Below are 18,199 nucleotides of genomic sequence, written 5' to 3'. Positions count from 1 at the left end.
CCAAATTCGATCTTCCTCTTCCCTTCAAACTCTCAATTTCAGTTCAGCTTGCTTTTCTAGAAATGCCCCATTAGATCGAATCAACTCATGACCATTGGCAACATTCTAAGATGGCGAACACTAAATAGAAATCTTGAGAATAAGTAAGAGTCATGAGGGGACTAAAAATTGAGGAACTCTTTTCCTCAAGAGCCTCACACGACATAAAAGTTGAAATCAAACTTTTGCCTCTCTTATTGGTCGTCTCATGCATACGTAGTATGAAACACGTATTACAGTATTAACTCATTTCCCATAGAGCGTATGTCTATTCCTTTCAATACCGTACAGATGATAGTTCAGACATACCCAATGTCTAACTTGAGTTCACTTATCTACTCATTCACAAAATTCATCAGAACTAACATCTGGCATCATAGACAAATAAAGTAAAATATGTGGGGTATTTTACTTTCGGACATAGTAAGTATTACGTCCTCATCTTAACACCCAGTTAAGACGACATACGTATTTTAAGCTTGAGCTCTCAATTATCACCTAAATAATAAGCTTAAAAACAGTCCCATCTCTATTTATCACATAGTAAATAGAGGCGATTACCCGTGTGAGTGGGCTAATCTTATATCTATCCGACATACTTTCTCAAGTTAAAATAATGCACTGAGCATTAAAATGCATAAAGATCAAACAAAGATACATAGGCATTAATGATGAAAAAACACAAATTCATCATATGTGAACACTTCAAGGAAATTACAATCCAGTACATCAGACTCTACGCAATCCTAGAGATTTTACATAGCCACAAAACACATCTCTAGGTATTAGCTTTGTCGTAGGATCTGCTACCAATTCTATGCATAGATATGTACTGTAAGTTCACATCATTTCGTGCAACCATTTTTTTTTTTTGACAAAATTATACTTGGTATCTATATGTTTGGTCTTGCCATGATATTTTGGATCTTTGGTTTACACTTTTGCTGCTTGACTATCACAGTTAACCAACAATGAATCTGCACCACTTCTAATAACACCTAAATGATCCAATAATCTCTTAAGCCAAACATCTTCTTTTATTACTGCTGATAATGCCACGAACTCAGTTTCCATCGTGGACAAGGCTATACACTTTTGTTTCTTACTGCTCCAACATATGGTGCCATTATTCGGTAAGAAAACAAATCCAGAGGTAGATTTTCTTTCATTTAAATCTCCTCCCCAATCAACATCAGAGTAGCCTTAGAGTTGCAGATCATTTCCTTAATAACTTAACGTATAATCAGCAGTCCTCTTTAGATACCTTAGTATTCTTTTAACGGCTTTCCAACGTGCTTGACCTGGATTGGATTGGTATCTGCTCACCATTCCAACTGCATAACATATGTCAGGTCTTGTACACATCATAGTGTACATCAAGCTACCAACAGCACTAGCATAAGGAACATATTTCGTTTGTTCCTTCTCTTGTGGAGTCCTTGGACACAGTCTATGGCTCAATCCTTCACATTTTGCAATAAGAGTGTCTATGGGTTTAAAATCTCATATCCTTCAATTCAAAATTGGAAGACAACCAACTTTTGACAGTATTGACAAGCTCCATATTGCTTCCGGCAATTAGTATATCATCAACATATAATGATATGATCACAAATAGACCTTTGGATCTTTTGATATATATACAATGATCATTATCTATCATTGTAAAATCATATGCCATTATGGCATTATGAAATCGTATATACCATTGTCTTGACGACTGCTTAAGGCCATATATTGACCTCAAAAGTTGACATACTTTTTTCTTATTGGCCTTTCACTATAAAACCAGCAGGTTGTTCTATATATGTTCCTTCTTCTAATTCTCCATTGAGGAAAGCAGTCTTTACATCCATTTGATGTAACTCAAGATCCATACTAGCCACTATTGCCAGAATAATGCGAATCAAGGTAAATCCTTCTACAGGAGAAAATGTATTTTCATTATCAATTCCTTCCTGTTGATTATACCCCTTCGCCACAAGGCGAGCCTTATGCCTTTCTATCGAGCCATCAGCCTTTCGCTTTATTTTGAGAACCCACTTGTTCCCAATAGCTCTGCGTCCCTTTTGGAAGATCAACCAGTTCCCAGACTTGGTTTGACTTCATTGACTCCATCTCCTCTTTCATTGCATAAATCATTTTTTCCTTACTAGGGCATTTCATAGCCTCATTAATATTTCTTGGCTCATCCTCATCTTGTGGAGCAACCATAAAAGTTTCCCCTTCAATGTCAAAACGTCGACCGGGAATACTTTGGCAACTTGTTCGCTATATGGGAGAATGTACACTTAGCACATCATTCCCCATTATGCTCCCACTCGGATTAGATAATGACGATATCATCTCATCATGTGGTTGTAATTGAGAATGAGTTGAATTCAATTCATCACTTCTCATATTACTCCCACTTGGACGAACTCCACTAACATCATTATCCTGATTCGAGGTCTCAAATAGGGGTAATCTTCCCCTATTTCGCCCTTCTTAGGAAATTCATCCACTAAGAATGTGACATCCTGTGATTCAAATTCAGTTATACTCTCGCTTTCCTGCTCACCTACGAACACATACCCTTTCGAGTGTTCGGAGTATCTCATTAAAATACTCTTATTTCCTTTAGGACCCAATTTCCCAAACTTGTGAGAGGACTCATAAATATAGACAGCACAACCCTATGGCTTAAGAAAACTTAAGTCAGGTTTTCTACCTGTCCATAACTCATATGGAGTAGAAGTAACTGATTTGGAAGGCACCCGGTTAAGTATTTAGGTAACAGTTAACTACGCATTACTACAAAAAGTGATATGTAAGTTAGCATGCGCTATCATGGACCTAACCATTTCCAGTAGGGTTCTGTTTCTTCTCTATGCAACACCATTTTGTTGAGGAGTATATGGAATAGACAACTGTATTTCTATTCTTTTTCATCACATTATTTTCTGAACTCACCAGATAAATATTCTCGACCTCGATCGAATCTCAATGCTTTTATTTTCTTGTCTAATTTGATTTTCTACCAAGTTCATAAACCTTTTGAAACAACTTATGCTTCAGATTTATGAGAAATCAAATAGACACATCTGAATCGAGTATAATTATCTATTAAAAGTAATGAAGTAAACAGTCCCATGCCTTCCTCTCACATTCATTGAACCACAAACGTCATAGTGGATTAAATGCAGAGGAACGTCAGCTCTTTTACCTTTTCCAAATGGTTTCCTTGTCGTTTTCCCTTCTAGGCAATACTTACATATGGACAAATCGACTTTTTCAATATTGCTCAACAAGCCCTCTTTGGCTAGTCTATTCATATGTTGTTGGCCAAAATGACCAAATCTAGTATGCCACACATTCACATCATTATCACATGAAGTAAAAGACGTGAAACAAGGGAATAACATATTGACATCACCACAGTCAACATTCAGTACAATAAAACCGTCCAGAAAGTGACCACAACCATAGTAGTTTGTATCTAAACACAAATCTACACCTTTATTATGGAAGTTCATACCAAAACCAAGCTTAACCAACACCAAAACAGACACTTAAATTTCGACGAATCTCTGGAGCATATAGATCATCATGTAGGAACAAGTTGCGTCCACCACGAATGTTCAATTGGCAAGTGCCAATCCATTTAACTTAATCTCTGGAGTTATTTCCTACATAGATCCACTTAGTTCCAGTAAGTACCTGTCGAAATTCCACGAAGGATCATCTATCATTTGCTACATGGTCTGTCGCTCCTGAATCTATAGTCCACAAAGGATTGGATTCAGCCAATAATTCAGAACTTGACACATAAGCAAAGTTCTCAAATGTACAAGAGGTGTGTACCTTCTTTGGCTCACGACAGTCGCGAGCATAATGACCCTTCTTGTCACAATTGTAACACCCTACCCTTGACATTTTCTTCACTTGAGGACGTTTTCCTCTCTTGTGTTGGTTAACTCTTGATCTTTTGCAATAAGGACTTGATCATTTGCATTTCCATATATTGAACGAATCAATACGCTTGCGCTTAGAGCTCAAAGCCCTTTCTGAGCTAGAACCAGCATTGCAAATATCTATTTTCAGCTCACATGCCGTTAAGCGGTCCTCTACCAGCTCAAGGTAGCGCACAGCATCCTCAAGATCTTCCATAACATGATTAAGAGCTTCTAGTGCTTCTTGCTTTTCCAGCACATATTGAATCTTCATATTCAATATTTCACAATTGTTGCCGTTCATATCAGTAATTACGTTCTTAATTGCTGAAACCATCAATCTGAACACATCGACATATATGCACGAATAATTAATGCCTATCATTTATGCATCCACTTTGCACGAGACCCATCATATCAATGAATAATTTCAAGTAAGGTTTCAGAATCAAAATGTCACTATGTTTCCAATCATCCTCCAAAAATCCTAACTTAAAACTATCATTAATATAATTGTCTTATGCAAAATAAATTCTATGAAGTTACAAAAAACTTCTATAACTACCTACATCAATCAGCAATTAACAGAAAGCAATAGATAATTGACATCAAATAAAATAATAATGCTTTCAACTAATTCAACAATCCATTACACTAAGTAATATATCCAAAAAGAAATATCAATATAGAAAGAGATATTCAATACTAAAAAACATCTCAAACTAATCTAAGAAATAAATAGGGAATGTCCCTTCTAATCTATCGGTCAAAGTATTTGAGAAAACTGAAGACACATTAGCCAACTATGGAAAAACTTTTGGAGAGCTTTCATGTCACCACCAAGGCGCATTTACTCTACGCCATGTGGCGCTCAATCTAAGGGTTGAAGTTTTGGTCAACTCAATCCTATAGTACTCTCTTACAAAAGCTTCCACTAGCCTCCTATAATCCGGGAACACGTTGACCTCCCATAGCCGATCTAACACTGCTTGCCATTCAGGTGGAAAAGTGTTCATCAAAGCCGGCACCTTCTCAAAATTCGGCATAAGATAACCATTCCAGATGATTTCCTGTATCATTTGATTGACCCTGACCATGTGTGATACTAAATCACCATCAAGCCACCGATAATCGCCTAACTCTTTCATCGGCCTTTTCGCCTAGCTCTTCCTTCGTCCGTTCTCGGGATTGCGGGTATCCGTGCATAACGCATCTTAGTTCCCGCAACAAATGCGAACTAATAAATTGATCACTTATAATCCACAATAAACAAAATGGAAAATACATAATTTTCCATGATTCATGCAACAAATGCAGAATAAAAAAATGGATTACCTCTAACTCACACAGACATTTTTGAAAAAGAAACAAATCATTTTATTTTTTTTTTCAGGTCAACGGTCAACGGTCGTCGGTCAACGGTCACGGTCAACAGGTCAATGGTCAGGTCGTTGGACCGGTCGGACCGGTCGAGCCGGTCGGGCCGATCGGGCCGGGTTGGACGAACTGACCGCACGTGCCGCGCGCGTGCGCGGGTTGACGTCACGCAGACATCTGCCGGCACGTGCCGCGCGCGTGCCAAGCGTCCGCGGGTCGAGTCGGATCGGATCGCCGGTCGGTGACCGCCCGGCCAACCGTCGTCGGCGCTGACGTCAGCGATGACGTCATCCCAGCGGTTACCGACCGTTGGATGACGTCATGCTGACGTCAGCACGCGACGGTCCGCCGACCGGCGCGTGCCGGTTCACCACCGGCGTCGCGCACGTGCCGGTTCGCCGGCCAGCGCGTGTGGCGCACACGCTGGCCAATGCTAGCGCTTTGGGCGCATCGCGCACACGCGCAGCGGCTTCTGGCCGCGCATGTGGGCGCGTGCGGCGTCGCCCGGCGGCGCACGACATGTCGTCGGACTCGCCTCGACGAGCTCTTTCACCCTATGCTTTCAGAAATCGATTTTGACTTACGGAAACTCGAAAAAATCGATGAACAATGCTCGGGTGTCGGGATTTCTCGCCCCTATCCGTGCCGGCCGATTTTCTTCGCGAAAATTCAATCAAAAAAACATCAAACAGGTCGGGAAAATGTGAACTAGGGCTCTGATACCAATGTTGGGATTAACGAATCCCCAAAAACCGGATTTGACACTAAATTGAACCCCTAAAGCAATGTGGAAGACGAAGCCCGGGAAAACACGTATCACCGATCCTAAAGCACACCACGGATTCGAGCGTACCTTGTTAGCCACAGATTAAACACCGATGCTGAAGATTGAGAAAGAAATTCTGATCCGATGATGTCAATTCGCCTTGAAAGGGAAACGGCGTCGCCTTAAGCGTTTGGAGGGAAAGAGAGAGTGAGGAACGTATGTTAAAATGGCCAAAGGGTTCTCTCTCTCTCTCTCTCTCTCTCTCTCTCTCTCTCTCTCTCTCTCTCTCTCTCTCATCCCTTTTATACGCTCCCTTATCAACGGGCTCTAATTCTGTGGGCCGGGCTTTTAGGCCCAACATGGGCGGACGGGCCATAAGCCCATCACTAATAAAACCATCAGGTGCTATAGGCATCTCTGGTCCAGCCTTCTTCAAATCTAAAAGAAGTTGATAGGCCAAAGAATTGTTTACCATAGATGTTGAGATTCTTCGTGGCCCAAAGTAATTGCAATGAGGTGAGGTGAGTGACGATGCCTTTAGAAAGCTAATAATGTGAGTCTAGGTTGGAGGTGCACTTATAAATGGTTCAAAACACCTAGGAATGAATTCATTGGGGATATGTCTACTAGTTTCATGGAACCATAGATTGATTTCACGGAACCAACGGGCGATTATCGATTTTAATAGTGGAAGTTGCCTATCCAGAATCCGATTACTCCTTAAAATTAGAATTGGGAGTCAATGGTTCAATGAAACCAGTCGAAATATTCCCAGCAAGGTGAAAGTTGCTGCCTACTCAGAATCCGATCGACCCTGTAAAATGCACATGCGGAGTGGCCGGTATCTATTTGCAAAAGGGAGAATGATTCGTTCCTTAGCAACGCCGGCAAGGGCCTAGCCGTCGAGTGCTCATTGGCACGGAACTCACCATTGTCAGAAAGCTGGACTACGTACACCTCATCTAGAGCTTCTCATGTGTAACAACGCCATTTGTACCTCGTTTTGGCTAAGACCCTCCTCTCTTTTTTTCTTTTCCTTTTTTAATTAACCGATCAAAATATCCTTCTCTCTTCCCAATTTATTGATTCTATTTTTTTTTTTTCAGCTTAACTGATAAAGTTGTTTTTATTTCTACCCCCTCTCCCTGAAGTTTCAAAATAAGGAATAATTGTTATCTAAAAGTGGTTATAATCATCATGAACAGAAATTTCTAATCTTCAATATGACTTTAGTGATAGAGAATATGAAACCATAAAGTAATTTTAACAACTTCTCTAGGCAAAGTAATAGCAGCATGCAAGATAAGATGATATAGAATTGGGTGTGATGGAGAATTTGATTGAAACAATAATCTTGTAAAACCGATAAGAGAGCTGGTAGATACAAAAGTAGTTTTGTTGGATAGCCTGATAAAATACAAGAACAATAAATTAGGGAGAGGGGAGGGGGGAGGGGAGGATATTTCAGTTATTTAAATGGAAAAAGAGTGTCAAAATTTATTTAGTTCACATTTAAGGCTACACGGTCGACAATCTCATACTGATCTAGAATCTTTATCTTTTTGTAACTATGCAGAATGGTTTTTCCTCCTCTAAATGATAACATCGTTTCATCGGGTAGGAAATCCCTCCTTTGATTTTTTTTCCAGCAATATATAAAAAAATGTACTCTTTGACCATGCTGTACTTTAGGGAGTGTCATACAAAGATGCCTTGTGTGTTTGATAAGCTTTTGAAACATATAGATTAGGTAAAAATCAAAGGAGAGATTTCTTGCCCGGTGGAACGATGTTATCATTTAGACGAGGAAAAATCATTCTGTATGGTTACAAAAAGATAAAGATTCTAGATCAGTGAGGTATCAAGTCAAAGGGACATCGGATGAAATGAAGAACGAGCCGACGAGAGGTCAGTCCGATCCGATGGTTTATACGTGACTCGCGCCAGCAACGACGTGGATGTTGATTTCATGCCGTTCTGCAGTCCGCTTCGTCCAGCGAGCGAGACAACCTTATGGTCCTTGACGGGCCATGAACACGACAGCTGCTGGACAACCTTATGGCCTTGTCCTTAACGGGCCATGAACACGACAGCTGCTGGACAACCTTATGGTCCTTAACGGGCCATGAACACGACAGCTGAGGATGGGGACCTTCACGTGTCCTGAGAAGTCATTCTCGTGGTTGTATTTATTGTACGTGCCATGTGTGGATTCCAATAACGGTCGAAAAGCGAACATGAGATCTGAAATTTCGATGGAGGACCGTTCGTGAACTTAAGTTTTTTTTAATCAATAAAAAGGTGGGAAAGGATGAGTAGCTCCAACGAGTTCGTGAACTTAAGTTTTTTTTAATCAATAAAAAGGTGGGAAAGGATGAGTAGCTCCAACGATTTATTCTAGACGATGTGGTAAAGGTTTGCCACCCATTATAAAATGTTCGAGTTTAATCATAACTACCCCAATTCACTTTCAACTCAGAAGCCGTGGTCAAGAAACCTTTTCTATACCGATCACAAGTTAAATATAAAGTACATGGCATTATGATCATTGCATCTATATTATATGTTGAAAGTAAATAACAATTCCAAATTTAATCAAATTTTGGAGAACTCGTGCCCGAACTAATGTGAGAGCATAAGATCGAGCGAAGGCGGGAGAGTAAGAGTTGGGTCTAAGCAAATAGTAAACCCATATTATTTTAGGCTTTATAATTCTAAACACATTTACTGAATATAAATAATTCATATAAAAACCCATTATGGCAGGTTACTCCTAAAAAATTATTAAGGGTATGCAAAAGAACTAAAAACTGTCCAAAACCATATGAGCATTTCATAATAAGTGGTAGAATAAGTGGTTCCCATGGGGACTAATCCGATTTTCGATTCCAATTTACTAAAATTGGTGATAATCAGTCCAGTTAGCAATTTTAATTGTGGAACTGTCCACTCGCTTACTCGAACTAAATTGGTATGTATATAAAAAAAATTAAAATTTTTATGTAAATAATCTATGTACTCTTGAGCTTAACGTATTTGAGCTTGGAGATAACCAAAGTGAGTTCAATTCTAGCTTTAGGGGCACTATTAGCGAATTTGATTCTATGGGCCATATGGAAAACATGAGAACCTTCGAGGGGTGTCTGTCGTGACAAGACGAATAACTTGAGTGCTAGAGGCATCTCTGGTCCGATCTTCTTCAAACTCGAAAGGAGTTGATCGGCCGAAGGATTGTTCACCATAAGCGTTGAGATGGTTTATGGTCCAAAGCAATTACAATGAATGAGTGGTGTGGCTTTCAAAAAAACTAATAATGCCAATTTGAATTGGAGCCGCACCATTCAATGGTCCAAAACACCTCGTAAATGAATTTATTGAGAACATTTCAACTGATTCGATAATCTCAATTGGTGATTCCCTGTTCTAATCTTTCAGATTCTTAGCGTATGGCTCGTAGTTCCCATTCGGAAAAGGGAGAATGATTCGTTTCTTAGCGAAGCCGGCGGGGGCCTAGCTGTCGAGCCCTCATTGGCGCACACCCCAATCGAGAGAGCCTCTCGTGCGTAACGGTAACATCACGCGTCCCTTTCTCTCCATTTCCCGACGCCGCCCCCATCCTTTTTGCCTTCCCCCAATCCTTTCCAACTCCAAATCTCAGTAAAATCGCGCCCGTCAACGATCACAATCCCTCCTATCTCTCTCTCTCCCCGAATCTATCTCCTCGCTTCTCGCCAATCACCGACCCCTCGCGATCCGATGGCCGACGATTTCGCGAAGGCGGTGGACGACGGCCTCCGCCTCTCCAAGCGCCTCTACTTCGGGAAGGACCGGGCGGTCACCGCCCCCCGGTCCCCGGCGCCGATGGAGAGGGCGCCGGCGGCGGGGGAGGCGGCGCTCCTCCTCCTCCCGGCGTCGCCCATGGTGTACGCCGTGATCCCCGACCCCACGGTCGTGGACAACCCGGACATCCCGAGCTATCAGCCGCACGTGCACGGCCGGTGCGACCCCCCCGCGCTGATCCCGCTCCAGATGAACGGGATCGAGGTGGAGGCGGACTGCCAGCTCGACGCGGCCGTCGTCCGGGTCAGCGGCTCGTGGCGGGTCCATTGCGTCATGGGCAGCAAGTGCTGCGACTGCCGCGTCGCGATCCCCATGGGCGAGCAGGTGCGTTCGTGGCTTAATCGGACGTGTTCCACTCGAGGTTGTGTCGCCTTCGGATTTTCTGTTCGATGACTTTGTTTGTGAACCTAGACGAGTTGGTAAGCTGTTCATCGAAGCTTTGCACCTGTGGATCATGAGTTCAGTCCTGAGTCTGAGTTTCTCCAAAGCGTAATGTCGAGGATTAGGCTGTGAGGAAAGTAGTGTACTTGATCGGGGCCATGAGAAAACGATGTAGCGCCACTCTTAGTTCTTGTTCTTGTTCTTGTTCTTGTATAGTTAGCATCGTTGACTGGACTAGGGGCGTGGATGGCGGTTGCTAGTTCTGATTTGTCGAGTTGGTAAAACATTAGTTACCTGGACCGCGTGTTTTTTCTTATACAAGTGTCTCCTTCAATCTATAATTTTAATGCGGCCTCTGCTCGTCAAATTGTACTTGTCATTCCTTATCCAGCTTGCATGTGAGCAGGGTGTCATAACGTATTTTCTGTTGGACTTACCAAACGTGACTTATATCCAATGGTTAGTCTTGCTTTGTGCAATCTTTTAGCATCACGGCAGGAGTTGTCAAACATCAGGGAAGTGGACATAGTTCAATGCATGAAAATTTGACTATGGTACAACTTGATCATGACACAGAAACCAAAAAAGAAAAAGGAAAATCACTGGTTGACGACACTTGAATGGGAAAAACATTGGGATGAGGCTAATGATGATTTTTGTCTTCGGTTGGACAATTACGAGTATGATGATAGTGTGAAGATCCTGTTGGCTGATGAGTCTGAAAGCTGGAAATAGATAATTGTTGCTTTTAGAGTGAGTCGTATCATATTTATGTGCTTCTGATAATGGTTGTCTTCACTTTAATAAGGGAACATTTTTTTTAAAGTGGTAGAGTGTGAGTTTCTTTTGCAGCTATAGATTGTGATATGCTATGTTAACGTGTTTAAAGGGCGATATGAAACTTTATTAGACCATGTTCAGTGAACAATTGCTGTTTGCCAAAATTCAATTAATGTCAGGACACCTAGAATGTTAACATGATCATTAATGGCCATCCAACAGGAAAAAGGGAGTAAATGCTTGGAAGACCAGATGTTGTCATAAGTTTTTTTTGTTTTTTGTACTTTCTGACCTTTTGAACCCAAAACATGGGAATGATTGATGTACCATGCTCATCCTGTGGGAACTAATTATTCCTGAAATTTCTGTTTCTCTTCAATATGTAATAAACAAAGGTATGATTGGAGAATAAATGCAGTGTAATTTTATAAAGTGATCAGATTGAGTGCATTTAGTCTATCACATCCCATTTGCACATTATCTCTTCTCAAGCAATACTATTTGGCTAACAGGGATCAGTTTTAGGTCTTGAGGTAAAAGTTTCTAAAAGATCGTATGTCACACAAATTGTTGCTGTGGAAGACAAGAAAGATATAGACAAAGCAGCAAGAGCTGAAGACGGGGGCTACCTTAAACCCCATATATTTACCTTAAGAATACCACGGGTAAAGAAACTATGCAGCTGTTACTTCTTCTATGGAGTTACATACTCTGCGTATCTCTTTGCTTTCATATATTCCTTCTTTTATTATTTATCCTAGATATCTATAAGTTGTTTGCTTTCAGGTGGATGGGGGTTCAAACATATCAGTCAAGGTCTGTTGGTCTCAGAAATTATCATATTGTAATGGTCAGTTCACCTTGAGCGTGCCATTTAGTTTCCCTGAGTATGTTACTCCTGCTGGGAAGAAAATCTCAAAGAAAGAAAAGATACAGGTGAATGTGGACTCTGGCACTGGAAGTGAAGTTTTGTGCAAAACGACCAGCCATCCATTGAAGGTGCCCATGATCGAGTATTGTATGGTTCTGTCTCATTAAACAGGAGAAAAGAGTACATGATCCTTTTTACTTTCTCTTTTCTTTTCTTTTTTTATTATTATTTAATTTTCAGGAAGTGAAACGTCATGTGGGGAAGTTGGCTTTCCTGTACGAGTCAGAAGTTCTCACGTGGTCAAAGACTGACCTGAATTTTTCATACACAGTAAGCTGCAAGATCCTTCTCCCCTCCTTCCTTCTCTTCCTTTAGATTGTGCAGGAGAAAGTGTTCAGGCACACTGCAGACTTGTAGTCTTCCTTGTGGAAGTTATGTTTCATCAACAAAATGCATATTTCTGATTTTCTGTCTTATAGGTCTCGCCAGCTACTATGCTTGGGAGTGTACTCTTGCAGTCTCCATCTATTCATGATTTTGATCAAAGAGAAATGTTCTGTTTATACCTTCTTCCAGGAAACCAACAGAATAGGAAGGTTAGTCTAGTGCTAATTCACTTCTGGCACCCTTCAGTTAATATTGTGCTTCCTGTCATAGTTGCCTCATCCTATTCAGTTTGACAGGTGTTCAGAAAGGATGTAGTATTTGTTGTTGATATTAGTGGAAGCATGAAGGGCAAACTACTTGTGGATGCTAAAAGTGCCTTATCAACAGCACTGCGCAAACTTGACCCCGAGGATTCATTTAGTATCCTAGCTTTTAATAGTGAGGTTTACCAACACTCCACATCCATGGTGTTAGCTACCAGTGAAGCAATTGAAGCGGCTATTGAATGGATCGATAATAACTTTATTGCTGACGGTGGTACCAACATCTTGCAGCCTCTGAATAAAGTACTTTCATCTTCCATATTCTGAGACTACAAAGTGGACATCTTTTTCACATTGCAAAGTTATGCAGTACTCGATGCCCTCTAAAAGACAAACTATGATGTCCTTTCCTGGGGTTGATAATATGATATGTAGTGGCCCAATTAATCTAGATGAGGCTTCTGGCATTTTATCTCAATGAAGGAAAGTGCTACACAGAATTCTGTTGCTGCATCATAATAAATATGAGATAAGCTGCTCAGATAGAGAGTCTTGCCCTTGGTTTTCAACAATTTTTATTGGCGTGAATTGTGTTCTGCTTTTATTTTGTATTCCTTTCCTCTACTTTATATGGGGTACGTGCCATTTATGTTTTAGAAGATCATTCCTGTCATGATTTCATCTCGTGAATTTGTATTTTTTGGTTTCTTCAACCATTTCATGGAGATAATAGATATTCCCAGAGAGTTACAATTTCATCTCATGAATTTTTTTTTTTTTTCTTTGACCGTTTCATGGGGAAAATAGATATTCTCAGAGTTCCAACTTTTAGTTTGAAGGGAAAATGACCACAGCTGAGTGACATGCATTTATAGTTTTGCCAACAATAGATGCGCTATCTCTTTTCACCATTTATGGTTTGCAGTTTATTTGCTATCATCTGAATCAATGAGATTAAATATGTCCCTTTTATTTTCGCATTGTTTCACACTCTTCCCTTTCCTAGGTGATAAAGGAATGAACGGCAGATATTCACATCATACCTAATTCTCACAGATAGTATACTTGGTCCTCCCTGTAATTTGTAATTGCTTAGCTTTAGATGCTTCTCAGTCTTGCTAATCTCCACTTTTGCAGGCACTAGACATCCTGTCAGACTGTCAAGGTTCGATACCTACCATCCTCCTGGTTACAGATGGAACTGTTGAAGATGAGAAACACATTTGTGATGTAATGAAGAGTCGAATAAAGAAAGGAGGATCGTTATGTCCACGCATCTTTACTTTTGGTATAGGTAATGATTCGTTATTTTCTATGTGTCTGGCAGCACGATCATGTGCACTACTTTCTGGGCAGTGACATTCTCAGCTTCTGATATGTCACAAAGAATAGTTAAATTTCAGCTTCATTGGTTTTTATTTTGTGACAAGTCAGTGTGTTGAATGTGTTTTCCATGGACTTTGATCTGCTGTGGATAATCTGTTTTGTATCTCTCATTATGGAGTTTGACCTTTTCTCTGGTAATTTTCAGGAACATACTGTAATCACCATTTCCTACGGATGCTTGCCATCATAGGCAGAGGACAGTATGATGCTGCATATGATGTAGGTCAGGCAAATAAAACCATCTGGCTGCTCACGAGCATATTTTAGTTATGTCAGCAGTGCATTAAAATGATACCTAATAGAGGATTTGTACTTAATTGCCAGTGATGAGGACCATAGAACTGCTGCTTTTTTTTTCCTGAAAAGTATGATCATAGATCTAAGAGTAGAAAAGATATTGCTGATTTAATTGATCTGATGGTTTTTTAAATTATTAATTTGTGCTTCCAGGTTCAGTTGAGCTTCGGATGGAGAGCTTGTTTGCCAAAGTGACATCAATTGTCCTTGCGGATATAGTGATTGACCTGTTAGATGATCTTGAAGTTGAGGTACATTTGCATGAACATTGATGTCTCATTAAATAGCTCAGAAATCTTTGAAACAATGGGCATGCCATTTACTCTGCTCTCTGCAGATAATACAGGGAGATCTTTTTTTTTCTCTTCTATTCATGCCACTAAGTTTTGTACATTCTCTCTATTTTTTTGGTTGCATCAAACATGTTTCCAAAATTGATTATTTCATTGTATGACTTTCCTCAATCCACCTCAAAAGTAAAATGAAAACAGGAAATAGGTTTCTGGATAGACAGGAAGTTTCTTTGTCCTTTCTCCTTTTAATGATGATCGTAGTTGGTCTTTTTCTTTTCTGCAAGAATCATATATACCTGCACCTGTTTTAAGACCACATTGCCGAAAAAGTGACCTCTTTCCTCTTTACTATATACATCTGTAGATGTGTCCATCCCGACTACCAGACTTATCACTTGCATCCCCATTGGCTGTTTTTGGGAGATATAATGGAAAGTTTCCTGACCATCTTCAAGTAAAGGGTATCTCAGCAGATTGGAGCACTCATGTGATAGACTTAAAGATTCTTAGGGCAAAGGACATATTACTTGACAGGGTACATACCGCACTTCTCATTCTGTTTCAGTTTTGTAACTTCAGTTAGTTCTGTGCCTGGAATATGGTAGGGGCAAATCCTTTTTGACCCTCTTCTCTGCATCAGTTATTTGCAAAGCAACAGATCAACCATTTCACAGCTAAGGCATGGTTCTCGGAAGACAAACAGCTTGAGGAGAAGGTACAGCTTTATCTCCACTCATTACTCATTGAAGCAGTGTGTCAGTTTATAACTGGACTGGGGAATTTGTATTTGACCTTAGAATTCCTTGATTTGATGATATTTTCTCCTTCCATATTAAGTTAATAGGAAATTTTCCTTTTCCATTTGGAGCATGGTGACGCCTCAATGCCTTAGTTTCCACCATATCTTTCTTCATCTTTTGTCATTGCTACTTACTTCTACAGGTTGCAAAACTGAGCATACAGAGTGGTATTGCTTCAGAATTCACTCGTATGATCTTAATAGAAGCTGATGAGGCAACAAAAGCCACGGAATCAGCTGGTTCAGATAAGGTACACATCTGCCTCTAGTCATTGCAAAGCTGTTGCTGTCTTAACTTAATCTCAAGGGAGTTGGACGTTGCGCAGGCTTATTTATGTGGGCTATTACCATGTGGCTTTTGTACAGCCCTTCAGACTTTCCTGTCTAATTACACAATCATTTGTATTGTTAGTAACGTTACCAGTGCTTTTCTTCTAACTGAAGCACATTAAAGCATTTCAGATATGCCTGTGATTTGGACATTTGGCCACTTTAATGGTAAATATCAAGCAAAAATATCCATACCTAGGAAGGCACAGTTTCCAAAAAGTAACCGACCAGCCTGTCCTAAGAGAACAAGGCTCACTTCTAGCTATCTATTTGGTCAACTTTGGGTAATTTAATCTCAGTTGGACCTGTGTTGACCTCAGTTGGGCTGATGACCAGTTCAAATTGGCAACTTAACTGTTTGGATTTGACTGACATGATATTATGGATGTGGAGGGTGGAGACTTGAATCTTTTGGATGTTGGATATAACTCAATTATGGAGTTGATGTTCTCTTAATTGTGGTAAACAGTTACTACAAAAACGAAACCAAGATTGAAACATATGACACATGGTAAGGAAATCCCATGAGGAAAGAACAAAGTGAATCTCTGGCAATCGTCACTTTTCCTGTAGTGTGATCATATGACACATGATAAGGAAATCCCAAGAGGAAAGAACAAGGTGAATCTTTGGCAATCGATACTTTACCTGTAGTGATTCCAGCAGCTCCAAGTGCATATAAAAACTTTTAGTTTTGTATATCTCATCCGAATTTACATGAATATTGTCACTATTTTAATCCCATTTTGGTTATAAAAGAAATTGGCTGAAGTCAGCGGTCTTTCATGCTTGCTTCTTTTGTTGGTGACTGCAATTAGAACCAATGAAATTAACTATAAGAGTTGCTTAAAACAGGCACCGAGGAAGATGCCTGACCCCAAAGTCTATAAGCAGATAATGCTGAGAAGCCTTTGCATTGGCTTCGGCAACTTGACTGCAACCATTGAGAACATTCCTCCAGGGGCTGAACAAGTGAAATTGCCCGAAGCTGCAGAAATCTTAGTGAAGGCAGCGTCAAACTGTTGTGGGACAATATGCAACCATTGCTGTTGCATGTGCTGCATCCAGTGCTGCTCGCGGCTAAATGACCAATTCGTGATGGTGATGACTCAGCTATGTACTGCCTTAGCTTGTTTTGGCTGCTTTGAGTGCTGCGCAATATGCTGTTCAGGGAACGATGGATGAAGGAAACTCTCGATACCCCATCTTCTGTATCTCGTAATGTGCTGATTGTGATCTGAAATTTGTTTATTTTTTTGGGTAATACACATAGCGTATGTACCATATTATAGTACATTTGGTACCGAGACTAACAGGTGACTCTTGGACTCACTTTGTGTACCATATTTGCTTTACCAATGTATAGAGAAAGATCTTCATTCTTGTCCTGCCTTGTTTCTCCTTATGTAATCTTCTATCAAGGATTATAAGCAAAGGTAGAGAATATTGGAAGAGTTTTGACTAAGCCTCATACTTCTTTTTGATAGATAATACCCAGCGCATTTTATTTTTCAGATAATTTTGTCCCTGATTATACACAGAAAAAAGAAAAAAAGAAAAAAACCGGAACGGTTTTATTAAATGGTGACAACAGATCTGTTTGTAACCCCTGTGCAATCCTAGTCAAATTATTTCATTTTTGAAAATTACCACTGATGCAATGGTGGATTTCAAAATGATACTGGATATTAGAAAAATTTAGCATGCTAAACAGCATACTTGAATCAATGGTCATACAATTGAAAAATACTCTTATTAAATTTAGATATGCACTTCAACCTAATGAACAAATGACCTCATTGTTTAAAAATTCCCGTCTATTTGTGTGGTAACAACCCTTGTTGGATGATATCTTTTCTATATCAAACCATGTGGTCCATACGGATTTTCGTCAATTGGAATTCTTTTTCTCGTCATTATCATCGATCAAATTAAGTGGTCCTCACACACCCAAAAAAAAAAAAAAAAATTCGCTTCACACAGGATCGTCTTGTCGCGCATCGGATCTATTGTTCGAGGACCTTTGTCAGCCAGTCAGTTGCTGTCTAGATGTCGTCAATAACGAACATCACGTCACGTCCTGCCTTAATTGCTCATACAATTTTATCAACCATCTCAATACCATCTCCCTTTTTTTCTCCCTCCTTTTCCCTTTTCATTTGGAAACTATACATTGGGGTTTGTAGTGGTGGATTCGGCAGCAAGTACCCCTACCGTAGGAAACTATGGCCAAGTGGTGCCAATTTTAAAATTACAGATGAGTACCATCTTGTAACAAACGATTATGGGAGATGATACTTTTGCTTCTAGTACTGGTATAAAACAAAACTATCAAAGTACCAAATAATAATAAAAGAATGCTCTTAGAAAAGCCTGACTTAGCTAGGACTTGGAATTGGTGAAAGTATATGTTGATTTTCTTTTCGTTTTATCTTTTTATTTTTTTAATGCATAGGAA

General features: G+C 40.0%; 1 protein-coding gene across 1 annotated transcript; it reads left to right on the top strand.

Annotated features, from left to right (window-relative positions):
• The first annotated feature begins 9,704 nt into the window (after positions 1-9,704).
• Positions 9,705-17,206, top strand: LOC104436401. The gene is made up of 13 exons (XM_010049163.3): positions 9,705-10,278; positions 11,628-11,780; positions 11,902-12,114; positions 12,227-12,316; positions 12,466-12,582; positions 12,670-12,939; positions 13,774-13,930; positions 14,168-14,245; positions 14,473-14,570; positions 14,977-15,147; positions 15,253-15,327; positions 15,555-15,662; positions 16,597-17,206. Exons 1-13 carry the CDS (start codon positions 9,871-9,873, stop codon positions 16,924-16,926), a joined length of 2,268 nt encoding a protein of 755 aa, XP_010047465.2. The 5' UTR covers positions 9,705-9,870; the 3' UTR covers positions 16,927-17,206.
• The last annotated feature ends 993 nt before the right edge of the window (positions 17,207-18,199 follow it).

This window comes from Eucalyptus grandis, chromosome 3 (assembly GCF_016545825.1).
Source record: "Eucalyptus grandis isolate ANBG69807.140 chromosome 3, ASM1654582v1, whole genome shotgun sequence".
NCBI lineage: Eukaryota > Viridiplantae > Streptophyta > Magnoliopsida > Myrtales > Myrtaceae > Eucalyptus > Eucalyptus grandis.
Note: the sequence above shows the minus strand (reverse complement) of the source record. Positions and strands in the feature narration are given on the sequence as shown.

Bases quoted from the DNA above. Each gene is read 5' to 3' on its own strand.
- LOC104436401 (XM_010049163.3), top strand. From the start codon at position 9,871: ATGGCCGACGATTTCGCGAAGGCGGTGGACGACGGCCTCCGCCTCTCC. The intron at 12,115-12,226 runs GTGCCCATGATC...TTTAATTTTCAG, and splicing joins CGACCAGCCATCCATTGAAG to GAAGTGAAACGTCATGTGGG. The intron at 15,148-15,252 runs GTACATACCGCA...TCTCTGCATCAG, and splicing joins AGGACATATTACTTGACAGG to TTATTTGCAAAGCAACAGAT.